We start from the raw sequence: 22,411 nt of genomic DNA on the forward strand, positions 1-22,411 counted from the left end.
ACCGTTCCACGTTTATTGTGTTTGTTGATCTATCACTGCTGTTGCTTGTGAGAAATCAGCTCCATCCTGTTATCCAGGTCTACGGCGGGGTAGTTAACAAAAGACGCGTTTACAGCGTCGATAACACGCGGGCTCCTCTGAGACACGTGAAGCCAGCTAACTGCATCTTCTCAAACTGCTGCCTCACAGTGTAGCGCAACACAGCGTAACACTCTGAGGAAACTGTTGTCCCACCTCTTCCACATACATGAGCTCACAGATACCCATGACTGGCTAGTGTTGCTATGATTAACAGGGGCTGGAATAACCCCGACCACCCAGACAGTTTCGTTCCACGGATGGCTGTGGCCTGGTGGGGATTCGAACTTCGTGATTTGAATGCTTTTCTGTTGGAATCGGTGCACCCTTTTCTAAGCTTGTAGGTTTGCACCGACACTAAAAAAATAGTACAGGGTAGAAAGCACATAAAGTTGAACGCACATAAAGTAGAACGCACAAGCTTCTGCTCAGCAGTCCCATTAGACGCTGAAGGTTAACATGCTGCATAGGAAAGACCTGTAGTGTTGTAGTGTTCTGAGCTCATAAATGTTAGACAGAGTACTGATACACTCTGTTAAATAGATATACTCCCTAATAAGCAAGTTTACATTTATGGAGAAGCCAAAAACTATGGACAATAAAGCAGAGCACAAGACGCAATTGTTTCCTCATCCACCATGCAATGAGCTTGTAATGAACCAAAGAGAATAAACCATGATGTAGCAAAACTTGTCCAGAAGGTTGCTTTAGACAATAACAAAAAAAATAAAATAAAAGAAAAAGAAAGAATTGACGTTAACACTGATGAGCATGAGCCACAGGAGCAGTGGATGCGGTGAGAAGCACGGAGGAGTCGGAGGCCTGGAGCTCTAGTACAGCAGGATCCGCCTCTCGATAGCCTTCCGGCAGATGGGGCACTCGCTCATGCGGTCGCCGCACAGCTGGCACGTGCCGTGGCCGCACATGAAGATCATGTTCTTCAGACGATCCAGACACACCGGGCACATGGTCTGGAACAAATAAAAGACGGTAGTTTCGATTTTTTCACCAAATTCCCCTCACACAAGTAGCAATGGCTATACATTAGGCTCTGGTTATTCAGGATTGTTACTTGTTGGCCACACTCCAAGCAGAACTCAACAAAGAACCTTCTAGACAAGTACACCTTGGGCCTACTTGCAAAATCCGATCGTTAGTCATCTCTCAAGACTCACACAGCTGTCCACTTGTGATTGAACCATCCACCATGGATATTAATACAAAGTTGTGAGCTTGTGAGTCGCTGCAACGAACCCTACCTGCTCTTTGATATCCTGGAGCTGCTGCTGAAGCTTCTGCACATCTGCGTTGACGTTAGTGTTGTCCTTGTCCCTCTGCAAGGCTGGGATGTTTCCGCTGGCTGCAATGCAAAGACAAAGATGTTGAGAACTCTTATCATATCAACGCCTGCTGAACCATTGGGCTTCAACAAGAACCTTGACCAAAGTGGGATTCTCTTTGGTATCCTTTTTTTTTTTTTTTTGCTTCAGTTTAGAAACTCAAATGATTACTGGGGGGTCATGAGGAAGGCAGCTAGCTTCATTTAGACTTTATACTTTAAACATTGCCTAAGGGAAGATTTAGCTCATTACCAGGAGCTGGAGCCAACAGACAATGACTCCGGAGACTCCCGAAAGAGCAGAGCGGCCAGTGCCAGTGCAAATGCAAAGTGCTCTGCGGTCTGAGAGAGCAGGAGGGAAGTTTTGGAAAAGAGAGAATTGAAGGGGGGAGGAAGGGAATACTTACACCAACTTAGCGCCAGATTGTTGGGCTGGAGTAGATCCTGCGACCCCCCTGCCACTGAGTTAGAGCCCCCTGCTGAGAAGCAACCAATCACAGGGTTACGTAATGCATTGCGCTCTGCAATCGCTCAGGGCTAACCTAGACTGCCCTACAGCACAGTGTCACTGGGTATTCGAGAGCAGGAGTAAAAGGAAAGAGCAGTCTGTTAAGCCGATACTAAGAAGAGGAGGCCTGGCCATTTCACTGCTTGGGGTGGAGGGGGGGAAGGGTCTCAAGCAGCCGAGGTGATCACTGATAAAACACCCCCCCTTCAAAAACCCAGCAGAAGTGCATACGATCAATTCTATCATCGCGTCATTATTGATGAAACAGCCACGTAATGATAAAAAAAAATCTGGTGAAGTGTGTAAAAATCTAACACTCCGGTCTCAAGTCATCTGTGACCTTGAGTAACCCTCGATTCCCACCCTGGGTTATTTTTTTCCACGCCGCTGTGGTGTTCGTCATATCCACTTTCGGGCTGATGAGTCCCTCGGACGTAGATGCTAAAGTGTTCTGGCCTGCAGGGTGTGTGACTACAGCTTCCAGGCAGGATCCATTCGAGGTGGAATCTGAGAATGAGAGTATGTGTGCGGTGTTTGTAGCAGAGAGGAGAACGTTGGCCTGTCTCGGCGAGGATGGATGACATTTTGTGGGACGCTAAACTAAAAGTGGCCCCTTATGACAAACAGAACGCAGGCACTGGGGCGAGGGAGGGGGGCGAGATAAGAGTTACGAGCCGCATTCCTTTGTTGACTGAACTCTGTGTGTGTGTGTGCGCGCGTGTGTGTGTGAGAGACTATGAGACGTCAGCTTGGAAGGATCTGTCTGACATCTAAGCGTGGCTACAAAGAAACAGATCCCTCGAAAAACAAATACCATATAAGTGAACTTACACTAGTGTCCCTTTGAACTCAAACTAAACCAACAGAAAAAATTAGACGAAGGGCTGTGAGCACTGGGATCGTGATGAATGGAGGTGAATAATAACGTACGACAAAAACACAATATACTCATGGCAGAACACAGGACTAAAAATCTTCAGGGGAAAAAAAATTCAAATTGCTTGACGTAAGGTTGTGAAATCTGGAGAGACACAGGAACTACTTTGCGATCACATTAAAGGAAAAGTCCACCCTGAAACACATGAAATATATTTTTAATGAAATATTTGGAATGTTTTTAGCGATTCTGGTTCTGATTTGTTGTTTGGTGCTAGATCTTCATTGTTCCTGTGAAAAGTTAGCGGTTGTCTGTTGCGCTAACGTCACAGGGGGACAGTGTTATGTTTTGCTAGCACAAAATTTCAACTCTTAAACATAAAACATGATGATCAGGTTTTTGAAAGCGGAAGTAGTAGAAATATTGATGCAAACATTGGACTGAAAGTCCCAGAATGCAATGCAGCTACACGATGCAGTTGCTCGGCTAGTTAGCGATCTACGAGATGAGGAGCGTGATGGTGTTGACGGCGGTATTAGCATGAAAGTTGAACTTTTGGAAACTATTATGTTGGAGCAGAGTGTACAGATGTGGAGGTGACACAGCTGGACAGACTAAAGCACTGCTGCATTGCTCTCTCTATATAGAGATGAAGCGAGGGCTAAATCCCACTTTAAAAAAAAACAAAAAAAAAAACAGTCAATTCAGAATTTTATTCTAACATAAATCTTGGACGCCGCATCGTAATCATAAAAATGAATAGGGTGGATTTTTCCTTTAAGACTTTAAAAAGTGTAATACCACATAAGCCTATAGCAGAAAAAAAAAACATATTAGAAACATGAATATGAGCAAAAGTAAAACAGAAGCAACAAGCCAAGTCAAAACACTGAGTATGAATACAATATGAAAAGGAAAGAGAAATCAAAAAAAAAAAAAAAAAAAAAAAAAAAAAAAAAAAAAAAGGGAGCTTGTGGAAGTTCACTCACTAAGGTCCTCATCATCAGTGGCATCCTCCATACCTTTCCCTCCGCAGCACAGGACGAAAGGAGTACGCCGCTCCACCACCGCCCGACACTGCACACACTTCTTCATCAGGCTGGCACAGTCTGCACACGCACACGCACACACACACGCACACGCACACACACACACACACACACACACACACACACACACACACACACGGAGAAGGGAAGCGGTTAAAACCCCATCCACCTCGTCAGTGAGCGAACAATAAGGTGAACACATTTGAGTGTCAGGTCCTACAAGTGATATGACTTGGAGCTGTATGTCAAATGGTGTTTTAATTTAATTCGGAGGTTCTATAATGATATACATGTTTAGATCCCATGTAGTGAGCATATATAGTGAACTGTTTGTCTGATGAAGTAAGATGGTGCCATATGATGGTGGTTGTGTGTGTAAGAGCTGGATAACGCTCTTACACACAGACACACACAGATGTGTGGAAGGAAGGTTCGAAGGCTGACTTACTCTCACACGCGCACATGTGACCGCAGGGCTGGAAGAGCACGGCTGCTTTCTTGTCTGAGCAAACCACACACTCTTCAATCTGCAGGCCAGAGCAGAAAAGAGTTACATACACAGGCACACACGTCACACATAGCCATGACACACTCTGTGTACAATCTCAAAGTCACATGACTGAAGAAACGATTCAAATCAACGGTTTGACGACAACAAGCTAATGCAAACAATTTCTCTGTACAGTGCTGGAGGATTTCGTCTTTATTACCAGGTTAGCTTTGCTCAGACTCAAAATTTTAAATCCATTTGTATATTTTTAATGCAAATTCTGCTAAGGCTTATGGCCACTACCATGAAATGGTATGAAATTATCTATAAAACTTAAATAAATAATTTTGAATAATTTAAGAACACTATTGTCTTAACAACTAATACTAATTATGGATTTTTTTTTTTTTTTTTTTTTTTGAGCTAAACAGACTTTTGGTAGTGAACCCACTTTTCCACCCTCCTGTAAATGTACCGCTGAGGTACTGTGCACTACCTTGGTCCTGGACTGGACCTGCTCTTTACAGATGAGACACTTCTTGACGCGAGGAGAACACAGCGAGCAGGTGGCGATGTGGCCGCACGGCCCGAACAGCGTGTCCCGCTTCATGTCCGAGCACACCATACACTCCTCCAGGGTCTCGTTGTTGCTGTTCAGAGACGGGCTGCGGGACCCCACCTGCCCACTGAGAGACGCGGAGAGGGGGAAAGGACGGCGAGAGAAACGTGACGAGAGGAAGAAGGGAAGCGCCAGCAGGACAGAGAAGACAAGGAGGAAAAGGGAAAAGTCAAACAAAAGATGAATGGGGCGAAAGGAAAACATGACAGGCCGTGAAGATGGATGAGAGTAGGAAGGAGCCGAGGATGGAGGGGGCAGAGAAAAAAAGACATCAGTGGGAAAGACGGGAAAAAATGAATGTAGATCAGACATTGGCAAAAGGTGAGATTATATAAATAAGGCACACAACCGCCTTGTTATTTTGTTATGTATTCATTTTTCTACAGCTTATTGTTCCTGAGAACATGAACATTATGTCTACATTTTTAAACTGAAACACGTAAAATTTTAAATGTGTGTGTATGTGTGATTCTTAGGACTTTTATTTTACCACAAACACCTTGTTTAATCTTTTATAGTAGACAGAGCTTTTGAACTAAAAATGAAAAATGCTGTATAAATATAAATCTAGATTATTATTTTCTGAGTACCTGGTCTTTTCTTTGTGGCACTTGGCCAGTGCTTTGCACAGGCTCGGGTCAGGGCACAGGTCAAGCGGAGACTGGCCCTTCTTGTTGCGGATGGTCAAGTCGGCGCCGTTGGCTGCCAGGAAGCAGGCGATGGAGGCAGCGCTCTTCTTCTCTGCACCTTGAGTCCCCAGTCCCATAATCAGCTACACGGAAACATGAAACGAGTGAGAAAGAAGGCATTCAGAATAACACAAACTACTGAACAGAGTAGTAATGTGTGTGTAATTCCAGCTAGACTGCTAAATACACTATCCGCAATCTTTTGAGGAACTAAACAAGGTTCCTAACTCTCCTAAATGAGAACAAGAAAGTTCCTGGAATATACTGATGCCATATAATTCTTATTCTGGCCTAGGAACTAGAATAGTGCCTAAAGTTTGTGGGTTTCTGAAAAAGATTTTTGAGTTATGAAAAAGTTGCTGGGCTCCTGAAAACGTTTCCGAGTTCTTGACAAGGGTTCCGAGTTCCCGACAAGTTTTTTGAGGTGAACTCATGCTGCCGCAATCACATATTTTTAAAAAGGTCATTATGTGAAGTTTGTGTATGGCCAGCCAAGAACCTTTTTTATAGCAAAGATCCACCCTAATATTTCCCATTCTGCAGCTGGAGCTGAAAATTACAAAGGTTCCAGGAACTATGGCCTAGGAACTAAAATTTGCTTTGGTTCCTCTGGTAGAAATGCACCTAAAGTTCCTGAGTTGCTGAAAAAGTTCCAAGTAACCCAAGGGTTTTAATATGGCAGGCAAGAGGGCTGTTTGGTCATTTTGTAAAGAAAAATAGCAACTCTGGTGCAGCAACTGAAAATTAACTATGGCCTGGGAACTAAAGTCAGTCTTCAGTTCTGTTAAAACGGTTCTAGAAACATTTTAAGGCAACTCAGGAATGCCTAAAGTTCCTGGGTTGCTGAAAAAGTTCTGGGGGTGAAAACATGCTTTAGCAATGACAGGTTTTTAAAATGGCAGGTATGAGAGTTTCATCATTGTGTGAAGCTTGTGTATAGCCAGTCAGGAACCGTTAGTTCAGTCAGGAACCTCCATAATAGTTCCTGATCTATAGAAAACTAGCAACTCTGGGAAATAAAATTTAGGAAATTCAGGAAGCAACACTGGCCTTGATTCCTGAAGGTTCCTGAAAATGTTCCTGCAGTGGAAACACCCATAAACAAGCTCCCTTTACAATAACAGAGGGGAAAAAGACTTGTGTATGTAAAAGCAATAGCAGATGAGTGGACCAAAGACGTATGACTGCCTTTGAGCCACTCTTCCTAAAGTAAATGGAACAATCACGCAGTAAACGGCGCAGACGACCCATAAAGTGCAGAGGCGTATAACATGTTCATCTGGAATGTTTTGCAGTACATTGTGTGAATGAAGAGAACAGCACACTTCAGCATTCTGAGCCTCGCTGGAGGAGTCGTTTTAAATGAATGGCTTACACGGCGGGTAATGGGCGAGAGATTTGTCACGCCGATTTGCCTGCGTTATAAATGACAAGCCTCTGGCACCGGATCAGCCTCCTGCCATCGGCCGTGTGATTTAGACTGGTCGCAGGGAGCGGATGCGGCCCGCTGGCGGGTCTGAGGGCAGAGGGAATGAGGAAGTGGTGATCGTATCTGTGCAGGTCAGAGGTCAGGTGTTGGGCGTGATGGAGGGAGAGACAGAAGGTCTTAGGGATCTGACTTGTACAGACAGCACGAGGTGTTAATGAGGATGAGAGCTGGTGTTTAATGGGAGTTCGGACAGCAGGTCAAATAGAGGTGCGAATAAAAGAGCAGGAAAAAAAAAAAATCTTTAACAAGATGATGTGCTCACTCGTAGAGCAAAATGTCCACAAAGTCCACCATAATAATTCAGTCAAGAGAACAACCTAGACTATGCAGAGAAGAAGCACTAATCAGTCTAGAATTTAGGAGTCCTAGAGTAATAATAGTTTTTGTAGAGCCAGACCAACATATTGGATCATGAATCAGTGTTTCCTCCAGGTGACTGACTGATTGATGATATCTGGAGGAGAAGCCGTTTTCCTTTTCCTCCTGCCTTTATTTCATCGTCCACAAGAGGGCATTTCTCATCAGTCGTCTAACGTTTGGGTCTAACTTCATCTTCACAACAAAGCCAGTAATCATGGCAATTTTTTCAGCGAGTCATATCATTTGACTCTTAGTTGACTCTTTCAGGTCCTAAAGTGGCTCACTGTGATACTAGAAAATGGGTTTTTCTATTTAAAAAAAAAAAAAAAAAAAAAAAATGATGTACTGGATCTAATTTGTGTCTCAGCACTATATCTACATCAGAAACATGCCGGACACTCACACGCTGTTTGGAGAGATGAAGAAATTAATGTTTTAATTAACAAATGTGCCATCAAATCGGTGTGTGCATTATATGTAGCGTTCCTAACACATTATATCACCATGCCCCACTTTGCACAGTACATTATAAGAAGATGTAATGTGTTATAATGTGTTATAGGCACTACTTCTAATGGTTTTTTAAGTGTGTAAATGCATTATAAACAATGGTACAAACTGCAACTGCAACCGTAACAGCAATTCCTTTATCTACAAACAAAAAATAGAAGAGAACCTCATCCAAAACTGGACAATTGAAGACTGATCTTTAATTGTCCAGTGTGGGTGAGCCTGTGCCCATGATAGCCACAGATTGCTGTTCTTGGCTAACAGGAGTGGAACTCAATGTGGTCGTCTGCTGTTGTAGCCCATCCACTTCAAGGTCAGATGTTTTGTGCATGCTGAGATGCTTTTCTGCTCACCACAGTTGTAAAGAGTGATTATTTGAGTTACTATATCCTTCCTGGCAGCTTGAACCAATCTGGCCATTTTTCTCTGACCTGTCTTATCAATAAGGTTTTCACCCACAGAACTGTCGTACTCAATGTTTTTTTGTTTTTTTTTTTACACCATTCTGTGTAAACTCTAGAGACTGTTGTGTGTGAAAATCCCAGGAGATCAACAGTTTCTGAAATACTCATACCAGCCCATCTGGCACCAACAACCATCATGGTTAAAGTCACAGAGATCTCACTTTTCCCCCATTCTGATCTTTGATGTGAACGCTAACTGAAGAGTACCTGTATCTGCCTGATTTTATGCATCGTGTTGCTGCCACATGATTGGCTGATTAGATAACTGCATAAATGAGCAGGTGTACAGGTGTTCCTATTATAGTGGACGGACAGTGTATGTGAATAGGTCTGAACATTCAGCTCAAAAAGACGACTGATGTCACGATTTCCAATTTTTGGTCAAAGCTGCATGATTATTTTGATGAAAATGGCAATCAAGGTTATTTATTATATTTATTCAGCTTAAATATAAAAGAAAAACATTCGGTTTTATCAGGGTTCTGACTGCTTTGCTCACATCCACGCCTTGTATTTAAATTGAACAGGTGTTGCCTGCCTGCAGCCACATGTCAAAACTGAACACAGGAAAAGAGACTGGAACATAGGAACACATCCCAAGCGACGCTATTACAACCTCAATCAGCGTTAAGCTCCATTCCAAGTAAATCACGTCATCACTTCACATTTAAACACGTGTTGAGCGGAAAAAAGAACGATACCAGACAATATAGCAATTACAAAATTGCTTGTGTAGCGTTTCTGCTGCACATAAATAGCTTTTGAAGAACTTCATTCAACAGTGACGTGAACAAAATGTTTAACACTTCAGTCAGAATTTGTAATATTATATATATTTGTTAAGTCATATATATATATATATATATATATATTTTTTAAAATAAGCTGTGTTCTGCACCTTCCATCTTCTGAAGGCGCAGTTGCACAAATACTGGAAAAAATTGCATCATTTATAATTACGGTCGGAAAAAAAAAACTGGTATACACTAACTTTATACTTTAGATATCACTCAGAAGAGTCAGTCAGAGAGATGGGTATATTACATCGTCTGCACACTGGCATGATTTATTTCCTTAAGCTCGGTTCATTTATCATTTTACTGTCCAAATATCAACAAAATATGTAAATATCTGCAAAAATCCTACATCAGTGAGACCCTGTTTTTTTTTTTTTAGCCACTAATGGTTACAGTTCCATCTCATTACCTTCTGAGAATACAATCTCAGCAGCTGTCTGTGGTAAACATTATATTAGCTGAGAAGCATTAATCCACGCGCCCTGTCCTTAAGGCTCCTGTACTAAAAACATTTTAAGTTTTTTTTTTTTTTTTTTTCTGCCGTGTTTTAAGGACTGGTCTGAGAGTCACCGATTTGCTGTAAAAGTTCATAAGAAGGCACATCAGAGTGCGCATATTCTCCCAAACTGCCAATACGAACCTTAATGGGCTGCGAACAAGCGATTCATTTAGCAGCTGTTCCGCTATTTTAACTTCGCTATAGCTGCCATTTCTCCTCTCGTGGTGCTCTCGTTTTCCACTTAGGTCAACGGGACAGGCGAGACAGTCGGGGTTGGGGGGTGGGGAAAAGAAGGGGGAACGTTGTCGTTCCAATGACTCTGGATCGTTTCCCTTGATTGTGTCCCGGCTCGCCGCTTCTTACATCTGCTCTGATGGAGCCGCTGGGCTGGGAAATTCAATTTTCTCCATTGCGCTGCTGGATTGTACAAGCGAACGTGCTGTAGATTTCAATTAGGCTTCTGAGCGTGCCCCGGCCATCCTCCTGCTGATCTCACCAGCGCCCTCTGTGGCTCATCGTGCAAAGACGAGGCTTGGTGTGATCAGAGAAGCTGAAGAGCACATGACAGCCACACAGAGACTAAATAAGTCACTGGGCTTCACTGCTGCTTATGCAGGAGGCTTGGAACGGAGATATTTATCTTTTAAAAACAGTGTTCCAGTTTCTCTCTGATTCTGGGTCAGCTCTCTTCCTCAGCTACATCATGGACTTATATTTAAAATCAGATCAGATCAGATAAATAAGATAAATTACATTCATCCACCAAATTAGGGCTGTCTGACAACCTGGTTAACTTCTTGATTCTGATTGGTCAGAAGCTGTATGATAATACGTTATCATACAGGGATTTGCACGTAATCGGATTTTAACAGTTTTCTGTAAGGAGATGTTTATTTGACATTTATGGAAGGAGTCTCCAGTTTCAGCTAGACTGTAGTCTTCAGGGCAGAGGAGTTTACGCTTTTTACGGTTTCTTGGTAACACGACAGGCTGCGTTTTTGGCTTACTAACATTCCACAATGTAAGTATAAATGGTTAAAAAGTATGATGTGTTGATTTTTACTAAATACGAAATTGTATACATCTACAAATTGTTGTGGTATAAGAGGAATAAAATACTTCAGGATGTGCTGTTAATGTGCCGCACCACAGCACCCCGCTGATGATTATTTTCCCACAACGGCCTTTCCCTTTGTTCCTAATTTAAATACATTTTTGAGTCTTATTTAGCATTTGAATATTATTTGAATAATTTTAAAAAATTGTAAACATGAATAATAGTTTAGCCTGAAATATCCAAATATTCACAATTTCTTTCTCCTTATTGTACATGTATTGATTAAATCTGACGTGAGGTGTGTACCGTGTTCTTGGAGGGCTCCCAGGGCTCCACCTTGCTGACGTCCTGCATGTCCTGCAGCTGCCGGAGCTGGGACAGGGTGTGATGACGTAGGGCCTCGTGCAGCGGCGTGTCCCCGTCCTTGTCCTGCACGTCCAGCTTGGCCTCGGCTCTCACCAGCAGCTGCAGAGACACAGACGACTCGCGTTAACTCAGCTGGGAGAGCGGGCACTGCTTTCTGTTTCAACAAGACTCCTAAAGAAAAATACTTCTTTCTGATTGGCTGGGAGGTCTGCACCACTTAGCCTACGTAGATCTAAAAATACAAATGATAGCTGTCTATCAGTGCTCCTCTTACATGCACAGTTACTAGCAAAAATGAATTAAAGTTACATTTCAACATCCAACCAACATATTGAATTTTCATTACATTTGGTTAAACTGCACTGATAACAAAAAGAAAGATGCATATCATGTCTAAAATTTATTTACGCATGTTTTAATAGCTGGTTTTTAGTCTGTGTGTTTCCATCGTAATAATTAAAAAGAGAGAGAAAAAAAAAAAACTGAAGAAGGAATATAGCTACTATACAGAGGGAATATACATTTTTTCATGGATGTTCCAAAACATTAAAAGTAACTACAAACTACAAATAATAATAATTGTTGGCAAACTGCTGTGGTATAAGAGGAATAAAACTGCTGTTACTGGAAAATAATCAACTTTGGGGTGGTAACAGCAAGTCAGCATCATTACAACACACTGTAGTTGATTAGTTTCCTTTAACAGCATGCCTCAGTGTGTTTTACTCTTTATATACACGAGGCACATCGCTGGGTGTTATGTCCTGCATATGAAATTGATTTCCATTTGGTTAGTTTTTATTTGAATTTTTTAATCATGGATTTCCATGTTTCTTAAGGTCAAAACATTTAAATATAAATAACACATCTAAGTATGGTTATTTAGTTCTTTGGTATTATTAATGTAATATATTAATAACACACTGATATCATCATGTGCAAGAATATGTGGCCGCAACCCTGCTACACATCCACAAGATGGCGCTCAAACAATCTTTGAATTCCCCATTCAGACCACACACTCGTTTCTCTCCTAGTAGCGCTCTGGAGTCCTTGGGGCTGAATTAATTCAATCACAGAGGCTAATTCTGCTGCAGGAGGCCGTGCGTGGTAGAGCCAGGCTGGGCCATTCTCGCAGTTTGCGTCCTTAACATTGACAAGCTCAGAATGAGGAGGGGGAGGAGGAGGAGGAGGAGAAGGGCAGAAGAGGGGGATGAGGAGTGCTCGATTGAGATCAGTAAATGAGAGCTCTTTGATTATGAGTGAAGGAGAACAGGAATAAGGAAAAAGCGCAAAGGGAAGACCACCGATCACTCACCCGGACGATCTGTGTGTGCTGCCGCTCCACGGCCAAGTGCAACGCCGTCTGTTGGTTTACGTTCTGTACGTCCAGACTGGCACTTCCCTGGGAGGGAGAGCGAAAGAGACAAAGTGCTTAAATCGCATTTGGCTGAGAGCGTTCTGTCTGGAAGTCGGTGCTCATGCAGTACAAACTATATTCAATCAAATGCCATTAGGGAGATCTGCAATGAACCTGCCAATGAAATATGCAGCAAAGTAAACGATCTGGAATGCTTTAATACATATAATGGACTACATCCTATACATTTTTTGTTTCATTTTCCCACCTTGTAACCTACCACGGCACTGGTTTTTTGGCGCATCTGCACGTTAGCATGTGCCGCATTCTGCTCCCACGGGCTGTGTTCAGAAACGTGAGCTACTGGGACGTAATTTGTATTCAGATATTCCCTGAATGAACCCCCTCAGCAACACGGACTCTCTGCACTGCTGCAGTGCAGCTCCTACTGCGGCTCGGCGGCGGAGGAGGCTCAAGTCACACTGGTGTGAACCCTCTCTCCCTCTCTAGCCCTATGCCTTTCTACTACCAGCTAATGGAATAAGGAGGAAGCGCAAGCACTGCAGCTGGAGCGTGGTTGCGCTATGGTGGGCCACTGGGGAAGCTAGACTCAAGGGGCTAAACGTGGAGAAGTGGCACCCGAGCTTTAGCTCGGGTTACGAGGCGGCTCCTTTGTCTTGAGTCTTAAATTCGCGGCCAGTGAGTCAGGAGTCATGATTGGAAGCCGAGAACAAACCGTACCATGATCGAGAGCATGTGTCAGTTTCCTGACATGCAACAAGACCCCATCCCCCCAAATCTAATGGGATAAGTGTGACAATGATATTGGTCTACAATACCAACACCAAGGGTGCCAATACTTTGAGTGTCAAATTTCTCAGACAACTTTACAATAAAAGCATTTATACAAGGAGTATTTTGTGATGTTATATTCTATATGTGGTGCTCTACACACATTCTACAGCACTGGTACGCACCCTACCCTACGTAATGAGCATAAATAGAGAACAGGAAGTGAACTTGGGATCTAATTTTAAAATGGCAGATTTTAAAACTGAGCATTAGAATGAATCTGAAACATTAAATTGTAGCGCATAGTCACAACCCGACTACTGAAGATCACTGTGCTGTAACGTTCAGCAGAAAAGTGATTCTATCTAGCTTTTTTTTTTCTTTCCCAAAATAGTGGTTGTCTGTCTTGAATGGCGACTCGTGAGCTCCGTGATGATCTAGCGAATAGCATGAAGACTATGAGACTCTCGAGAGCTCTTTTCTGAGCCCACCAACTATAATTACCGTAAGTGGATCAATTATCAGCCTCAATTAATGTTGAGCGTTTTATGGTAGTTGTAAGCGCAGGTGCTTTCACACTTCCAAATGGATTGGATAATCTTACAGGATTACTGACACTCCAGGAGGGAGACGGACTGTTACAACAGGGCATGACAAGAGTGCGAGAGCGTGAGTGTGTGAGAGCGTGAGTGTGTGAGAGAGTGTGTGTGTGTGTGTGTGTGTGCATATACCTGGTGGACTAGAAGCTCTGCCACCTCTACGTGATTGTTAAGCGCAGCCAGGTGAAGGGCAGTGTAGCCATCGTCCTTCTTCTCATCTACTATCCAGGGCCGTGGCAGCTTGGATAATAGCACGCGCATGGCACTGAGAGATAGAGAGAGAGATAGAGAGAGAAAAAAAAAAAGAAAGAAAAAAGAAAGAGAAAGAAAGAAAGAAAGAAAAAGAAGGAAAAGAAAGTGAGAAGGCAAGAAAGAGGCAGAAAAGGAGAGAAAGAAGGAGAAAGAAAGAATAGAAGGGAGAGAAAAAAAATGAAGCGAGAGAGAGGTTATTCTTGTCTTATAGAAGAGGAAGTAAATGCTGTAAATCTGAAACAATACGATCGCAGAAAATAAAAGAGAATGCAAAGCACCGTAAATGCTGACAATCAGCGTAAACTCGGAGGCACCGAGTGTGCTCCTGAAAACACTCTTACATTTCAAACAGACATTTAGACTATGAGGACACCACTGATTTTACGGCTAATACAAGCTGCTGTTAATGGAGGGCTTGCAGTGTGGGGTGTGAAGGTTATGTAGAGGGTACGGAGTCCTGGGAAGCACTGCAGGGCCTGATGTGAGCCTGGGATCAGCTTTCTTATCCTCTTCCTACATCCACTCCACTAGGACCAACACACTGAGCCTGACTCCAGATCAGCGGTAGATAGAAACTGTGCTCATAGATTGGAGCAGTGTTGGGGGGGGGGGGGGGGGGGGGGGCGCGCAAGGAAGCTGATTGGGAATCCGTGCAGCACCTGCAATGGGCAAGCAAACCTCTAAACGAGGAAAGCTCGGGATGAGAAATCGTTTACAGCTGGGAAAAGAGTAGGTATGGGAACGAAAGGTAGGCCAAGACAAGAGCAGGAAGAGAAAAGGTTGTGTGTATCACACACAAGAGAAAGAGAATATTTGTGAGAACAGAAAAAAAAGGGGAGATGAGATCTGAGAAAGATTAGCGCAGCTATTGTGAGTGTGAAGAGGTTATGTTCGGGGAGGATACAAGCAGAGAAATGAGCAGATAAAGGACGTGCTGCCTGCAAAGTATACAATTTTTCTGCCCTATAGGGAAAGCCAGCAAGCTGCACAGGCTTTATGGCTGACAGTTCTCACTGGATCTCACATCTCCAATCAATGTTTAAGCCAGATCAAGACTTCCAGGAAAGCAAGCAGAAGGAAATGAAGTGGGGGGTGGGGGGAAAATAAAGACCAAAAATTATATATCTATCTTGTAGAATAAATTGATAAAAATGCCTGTATTGAGACAAGTGCTGGACTCCGGCAGCCTCTGGGGCTACATGATGGATTCCGTTAAAATCAGCCTTTTTTTTCTTTCCAAGAGAGAGAGAAAGAGAGAGAGAAGTGTCAGCAGCAGTGTACACACTCGGAGGGCTGCAGAGCAAAGCAGCTGCACTGCAGTGTACATGCTGCACACATAAAATCCATACAACCGCAAACCTCGCACACAAACCCAGGTTTTTTAAAATCTGGGTTTGGTTCAGCATTTGTATCTGGAGTCTGATGCATTTCTGGCAGCATTTTTTTTTTTTAAAAGATGCGACAACAAAAAGGTCAATCAAAATCTGGTGTATTCGAGGCTCCCTGCTTTGGTACATCTCATAATAAGGAGGAGGTAGACGAGGTGAAAGGAACTACTTGGTAATGCCAGACCCTAGTCTTGGCCACTCGGTTGTGCAACTGCCAACCTCACACGCAATCCTAGGTATAAATCTGGCTTTGGTTTTGGACTTGCATCTGCACTCTGCTGCATGGCATGGCATTTTTTAATAGACGTGATAAAAAAAAAAAAAAAAATCAATTTTTCAAGAGTACAATTATAATCCTACCAAAGGTCATAGCATCAATGTCTGAACCCAACCCTAGGCAGTTATTCCACTGGCAAAAGAAACCCCATTAGGTTTACTTTTTTCTACAGATGTGCTCGAGTCTTCGGTCTTGGTGTACATGAGGTTCCCTGCTTTGCTGGAATCACATAGAATGGGGAAGGTCGGCAAAGATGAAGGAACTACTTGGCAGTGCCAGCCCCCAGTCTTGGTCACTTGGTCATGCAGTGCACTGCAGTGTATACATCTATACAACTGCAAACCACACAAAGAAACTCCCGTTTAAACGTGGCTTTGATTTTGCACTTGCGGCCGGACATAACATTTTTAATAGACGAAATGAAAAAAACTTACAATCAAATGTGCAATTTTTGGATCAAACGTCATAGCGACAACATCAGACTCCAACACTTGTCAGTTACTCCTTTGGCAAATGAAACCTACACTCCAGAGACGTACTTGAGTCGTGAGCACTCACAGTTCCCTGCTTTGGCAGGATCTCCTAGAAAGGCAAGGGTAGGCGAAGGTGAGGGAACTACTTGGCAATGCCAGCCCCTAGACCCCTGGGTTTACTTTTGCACTTGTATCTGGACAATTTTCTAGGAATGGCATAAAGTTTTACTGGACAAAAAAAAAAAAAAAAAGGTCAATCAAAAGTGCAATGATTCGCCTACCAAAGGTCATAATGTCAACATCAGACCCCAAACACCTTAGCAGTTACTCCCTTGGCACGCGAGAACCCAGTTAGGTTTATTTTCATAGAGATGCGCTTGGCTCATGAGCCCTGGTGGGATCTCCTAGAAAGGCAAAGGACTGGTATCGTGAAGCAGTCAGGACTTGGCAATTCCAACCCCTAGTCTTGGGCACTCAATGTGGTCAATGGATGATGCTCACTTAACACACTGGAGTGACAGGTTGGCAAAAATAGGCAGGCATTAATATTAATATGGCTTTCCGACATTGCTGCATTGCAGTTATTTTGTCCACTGGATAAGCACTGAAACAGAAACTGCAGAATTTCGAGGTACACGCCACCTTTAAAGCTTTCAGGAAGTGATTTGCTTAGCAAAGAAAAATTCTGCTATCGATTTGAATGGGGTTGGGTGGAATGAGGTTAAAGGTTTCACTGACTGACGAGCATTGAGGCTAAAGAAAAAAGAAAAAAACGGAAAAAAAACGCAGAAAAAAAGGAAGGAAGAAAAGAGAGGTGAAAGAGAAGCATGATGGAACTGGGTCACCCTGTGAGACGCAAAGGTCCCTTGGGTGTGCACCAGTGGGGTCTGTTGTCTCGAGCAGCAGCTCTGTAATTTGTTGTAGCTCAGGAGCTCAACGCTGCTGAGGAAAGCTTGGTGTTCGCACAGCACACTTTTATTCCTTCCTTGAGGTGGTCAGGCAAACCTCACAATAGGGTAGCTGGGAGGGCAATAATTATAATGGAAGACCAACCGCATGTCCAGGCCGTCGTGCCCAGAAAGGAAGTGAAGTGGCATGTCATAACTATATCGAATTAATGATGACCTTGCGATGATGTGTGTAGAAAAGAAATACTTGGACATGCTCCTCTTCTCCCCATTAAACAAGGCCTGTTACGAATACCAGAACTTGCACTGTTATTCAAACCATCATAACAGTTTGTCAAGACATCTGTTTCATTTCAGATATGCATACCTTTGTTTCAGTACGAAACTAGGAATTCATCTAAGGAATTGAAATGGGGATGGACCACTTGTTTTTTCTAACATTGTGTAGACCAAATCCACAATTTGGTCATTTTGCCAAATGGGAGGGAGAGTAATGCCATCTTTTCCACCCAGAGAGAACGACCAATTTTACTCGCTTTGACTGGTGTCAGAAGATCACAAGTTCGAATCCCGATGGCAGTCCAAGAAAGCAAAATTACTTGTGCTCTTCTTTTCTGCTACGCCATTCTAATGGTTCTAATCCTTAAACCTGACCAAGGCACACTATTAGTAAGGAGACAGACAAGCAATGAAGGATAAGAAAGTAAAAATATATTCTAGATCAACTGAGAAAAGGTATGAGCTCTTTATATATAATATTTAGAAATTGAGGAAATTAATATGGCTGGAGGAGCATCTCAAGTGGCTCAATAAAGAGCAGCCAGTTGTCAGCTGTGACTTGCATAATTTTCTCTTCACTTTGACCTTCCTCTGTATTCATCAGTGCTAGACTGCATGCTTTGATCTAACGGTATTCGCAAAGTATCCAAGTTCATCTGGTGAATTTCTAAAGAGCTTTTGCTACCGAGCAACTTACATTTGTCGTTGTTCAAAACTGATATCATTACACAAGGTCAATGGGAGGAAAAAAATGAGCATGCATGACAACTCGCTTTAACAAAGTATTCATTTACCATTACAGATAGTCCTTACTCAAATCGTTCAGAGTCAACGAGGGACCCAATGGCACAGTAATATCCATGACCCAATTATATATACATGCTTAGTTCCTCTAGGCACTCTGGTAAAAAGCTCATCCTTTTTCAGACTGCTTTGCTCTAATAGCAACAACACTTTTGGTTTAAATATGAATCAAAGTAGCACTATTTAACGGATACTTTTTCTATTCAGGTGATTGTGACGTAAAAGTGGCATTTACATTTATTTATCTGAGATAATAAAATGATCATGTTACCAAGATACAGTTGAGTCTTTTCTCGGTAGAACCTAAAGCTTGAGACTAAAAGTAAAACTGAAGGATAAAGCAGGACAGAGAGATAAAACGAAAAGTGGAGAATTACTGTCTTCATGTGATGGAGAATTCAATGCCTTGGACTAGAGCCTTCGATCCGTGGCCTACTCCCGCTCAGCCGATGTGGAGGAATAGAGCAGTCTCTGCTGATATGTAGTGAGGTTATAAATCTTAGCCTTTAAATCACTTCATTTCCAAGCCGTTTACCAGCCGTGAGTGAGTTAAGTCCGCCCAAGCAGAGTATGTATACAGCCAACATTGAAGATTTTAGCATAGAATTATTGGGATAGACATCAAAGGAGATTGAACAAAGTCTGAATATAATAGACACAAAATATCTAGCTACTGTTATGCATGCTAGCAAGATTTGTGCTAAAAGCTATGTCTGTGCATATACCATGATGATGGTACAACACAAACATGGTGTAAGTTAGTTAAGAGTTTTTAATTCTGAGTTATAATCAGCTAGCAAGAAAAAAAACATCAAATTCCCCAACCCCAAATAGGTTGTCGTCCTCGGATAATTATTGCTGCCAACAAGAGACGTCTTCTATCAAGGACTTTCCCAGGATTCACACCAGGAAACCTTTCTCGCAATCTTGTAACCATTGTGTCACCTCTGAAAGGAGCATGTTTACCGTAACCAGGGCTTAGACTTTACTTTTTAGTTCACCAGCCAAAATGGCTAGTAGTTTTCTATTTCTTTTAGTGCCTAGCTAGAAGTTTTACTAGCCAGGATACTGTTATTGCTAAAAAGAAAGTCCTAACAGACCAAGCAATTAATTCTTAAATTGATGGCATCAGTGCAATTTCTCAGTATTGATAAACTATTGAGGGTTAGAAGAGTTGTAAAGCATAACATGGATAATTATAAGAATTCTGGACTATATAATAAGACCCAGATGTTTGTCTTAGCTTTGTCTGTAATGCTAAAAATCAGATGTTTACTTAAAGACTGCGACTATACACAGTCGCTACAACAGCTGAATAGCGCAATATGAAGCCTTTTGGGAACTGAATAGCGATTTGATAGACATGACAGCACGGTCTCATAACCCGAAAACATTACAATCCATTCTTCAAAATGACGCGGAGTTCCAACGAGGACAAACGAGGCACGCGAGAAGCCTTTTTGGTCTTTCCCCAAGTCTGTCCTGCTGCTTCTCACTCGACTCGACTTCGCCGTTGTGTACAGCCGTGTCTCTCAGAATTACAACAGACAAGTGAAACTCCTGGCACTGGGCCACAGTCTGACCCAAACCAAGAGGAAGCATGAGCTCCATGATTGGCCCCTGGAGAATTGTTGGACTGATGAGTCCTTTGTCCTAGTCTTGGTGGACGCATGCTTGTAGGGGAAAGGTCGGAATGTGCAAATCTTCTACCCGAGTCATATCAGTATTGCAACTGTATTTTAGATTATTGATGAAAAGTGACAGTTATAAATACTATTTGGATGGGGATAAGATTTCTGGACATATATCAGATAGGTAACATTGAGGACATCTGTAGAAATTATGATGGATTTGGAAGGAACGTGTCTGTATAAATTTCAGAGATGGACATGTCCTGTATAATGTCCTGGTCCTGGACTGAATAACAAAGATGGGATGCTGTGAACCTTTTCTCGTGCAGTGATACATAGTACACTGTGTTCAGAAAAGCTCATTGTGACGGGGTCAAAATTCATCGAAGAGCAGAAAGCCTATCAGGTTGTAACCTACGTTGTAATTTCACATTGAGAGTGGAAAAAGTTCTGACATGATTTATCTTGGTTTCATTTTTTTTTTTTTTTTTTTTACCTGGGGTTACACCACTGCTCATTTTATACTGAATAAAATATGGCATATTTAAACAAGATTAAAATCCCAGACCTACACCAGTAACAATTACATTATCCCACCTCCCCAGACCTCTGGCATTCGCTAGAGAGTTACATGGCCAAGATCTGCCTACTTTCATAAAAATCAGACGATAAACCAACACTGAAAATGACCAGCCACACATCTTTTTCGCCGACAGTGCTAGAATATCTCATTTGCCAATTGCTGTTTCAAAAAAAAAAAAAAAAAAAAACTCCTTAATAAAGTAAAGATGGGATGCCGTGAACCTTTTTTCGTGTAGTGATACACAGTATACTGTGTTTGGAAAAGCTCACTGTGACGGCGGTCAAAACTCACGGAAGAGCAGAAAGCCTATCAGGTTGTAACCTTTATGATTCTGAAGCTTGTGGCCAGAAAAGTATACAAAAGTTATCAGACACTCTGGGTAGACTGTCTGAAGCCGAGTCTAACTGTGGGCTAACCATAAAAAGCAGCAAAACATTTATTGCTACTTTAACTATCAGCAACAATGAACTATTTGTCAGTGCGAGCTGTCAATATACTTTTGATGAAACCTTGTTTAATTGAGAGGATAAATTTCAACCCAGCACAACTGATACAGTTGGACTGAACAAATTAAAATTCCTTACACATTACAAAAGACATTCCGTGTATGTGATGACATTCAGAGGCATGAGCCTGACCACACATCACGATTCAATATCTTTTACAGCATACTTTAAATATATAAAGAGACGGTGCACAGGGTTGAAGGATCGAGGTGGAGTTGCAGCTAAAAGGAATGTAAGCAGGAGCTCGGAGATCGGCTGCTACAGGCTTCCCTCAACGCAACTCGGGGTGGCCTGCCATAAATCACTTTTATGCTGTGTGCCGCTCAGCAGCTTTAGCCACCCGATGATAGAAAGCTTTAAGGGAGAACGAGTGTACCAAGTGACTACTCAAGAAGCCTTGTCACAAGCATTCAGGAGTAATAGGGCTTGCAGTGAGTTCGAAAGTGCACAACACCAAGACTGAAATAGGGAGGAGGGAAAAATTGTGGACTTTGGTCTTAATTTATATGTATGGCTTTCACTTGCTTTATAGCAAGCTCATGTAAATGAGAATTGGCCCCCAGACAGATCTGCTGAGAAGAAAGAAAAAAAAACCAACAAAAAAAAAACCAAGAATTAAAAAAAAACAACAAAAAGAAACCCGTCTTGGTCCTAAGAGCCATGCCAAAATGAATCAGCACCCAATAACATTAAGAAAGTCATTTGTCTTTTTCCACCTGGAGAGTCACAGTAATTAAAAGTCCAGGTTAAAACTTTCACAAATCATGACCGCTTGCCTATTCAAGCCCCGCCTGGTAGATACTGATGTGATTCATGAGATTCTTTGTTACATGGGGATTCAAGCTCAGCACTTATTATATAGGCTTGTTTAAACTGAGGAGACACACAAGGAGTCTGCTATATCGTAAACTTTATTTGTGCGTTATTTGGAGAGTAATTGAAGGAATGCTTTTAGGCACAATGGCTAAATTATGACTAGAACCATCTTGGATATTGAAAACTTTCTTGGCTTGCTGTGTGTCAGTTAAGGGATGTAAATGAAGCTTGGAAAAAAAAAAAAAAAGAAAACACGAGGCAGTTTCCATTGTTTGAAACATCAACATCTGCTCTCCTTGTTGCCTTCAGTCTGTCAAACAGGCCTATAGCTATTAAAAACAGTGACTCAGTTAAAATGACTTACTTTTATAAAGCGCATTACACAAAGTACAGTAGAGTTTGGGGAGTGTTTCAAAATGTTGTTAATAACCTACGTCTGGGGTGACACGGGCAAACCAGGGGTGAAAGCCATGATTTATTTATTTATTTATTTTAAACAATGCTTTACCATTTATTTTTTACTTCCACGTAGTGTATACACACAGAGAATTT

The 22,411-nt window shown here is 42.2% G+C and overlaps 1 protein-coding gene across 7 annotated transcripts in view; it reads right to left on the reverse strand.

The window, feature by feature from the left end:
* Window positions 1-283: 283 nt before the first annotated feature.
* mib1 (MIB E3 ubiquitin protein ligase 1) overlaps window positions 284-22,411 on the reverse strand; it is a 55,366-nt gene continuing 33,238 nt past the window's right edge. For 2 of the 7 annotated variants that reach the window (XM_053227484.1, XM_034314507.2), the window contains 10 exons: window positions 14,075-14,207; window positions 12,510-12,596; window positions 11,132-11,290; window positions 5,551-5,732; window positions 4,838-5,027; window positions 4,300-4,378; window positions 3,792-3,911; window positions 1,825-1,896; window positions 1,338-1,438; window positions 284-1,049 (listed from right to left, as the gene is read on the reverse strand). In XM_053227484.1, the coding sequence (XP_053083459.1) occupies window positions 909-1,049; window positions 1,338-1,438; window positions 1,825-1,896; window positions 3,792-3,911; window positions 4,300-4,378; window positions 4,838-5,027; window positions 5,551-5,732; window positions 11,132-11,290; window positions 12,510-12,596; window positions 14,075-14,207 (1,264 nt within the window). In that variant the 3' untranslated portion in view covers window positions 284-908. The remainder of the gene's footprint in view (window positions 1,050-1,337; window positions 1,439-1,824; window positions 1,897-3,791; window positions 3,912-4,299; window positions 4,379-4,837; window positions 5,028-5,550; window positions 5,733-11,131; window positions 11,291-12,509; window positions 12,597-14,074; window positions 14,208-22,411) is intronic. The other 5 variants (XM_034314510.2, XM_034314509.2, XM_034314508.2 and 2 more) reach the window with 5 other exon arrangements.

This window comes from Pangasianodon hypophthalmus, chromosome 21 (assembly GCF_027358585.1).
Source record: "Pangasianodon hypophthalmus isolate fPanHyp1 chromosome 21, fPanHyp1.pri, whole genome shotgun sequence".
NCBI lineage: Eukaryota > Metazoa > Chordata > Actinopteri > Siluriformes > Pangasiidae > Pangasianodon > Pangasianodon hypophthalmus.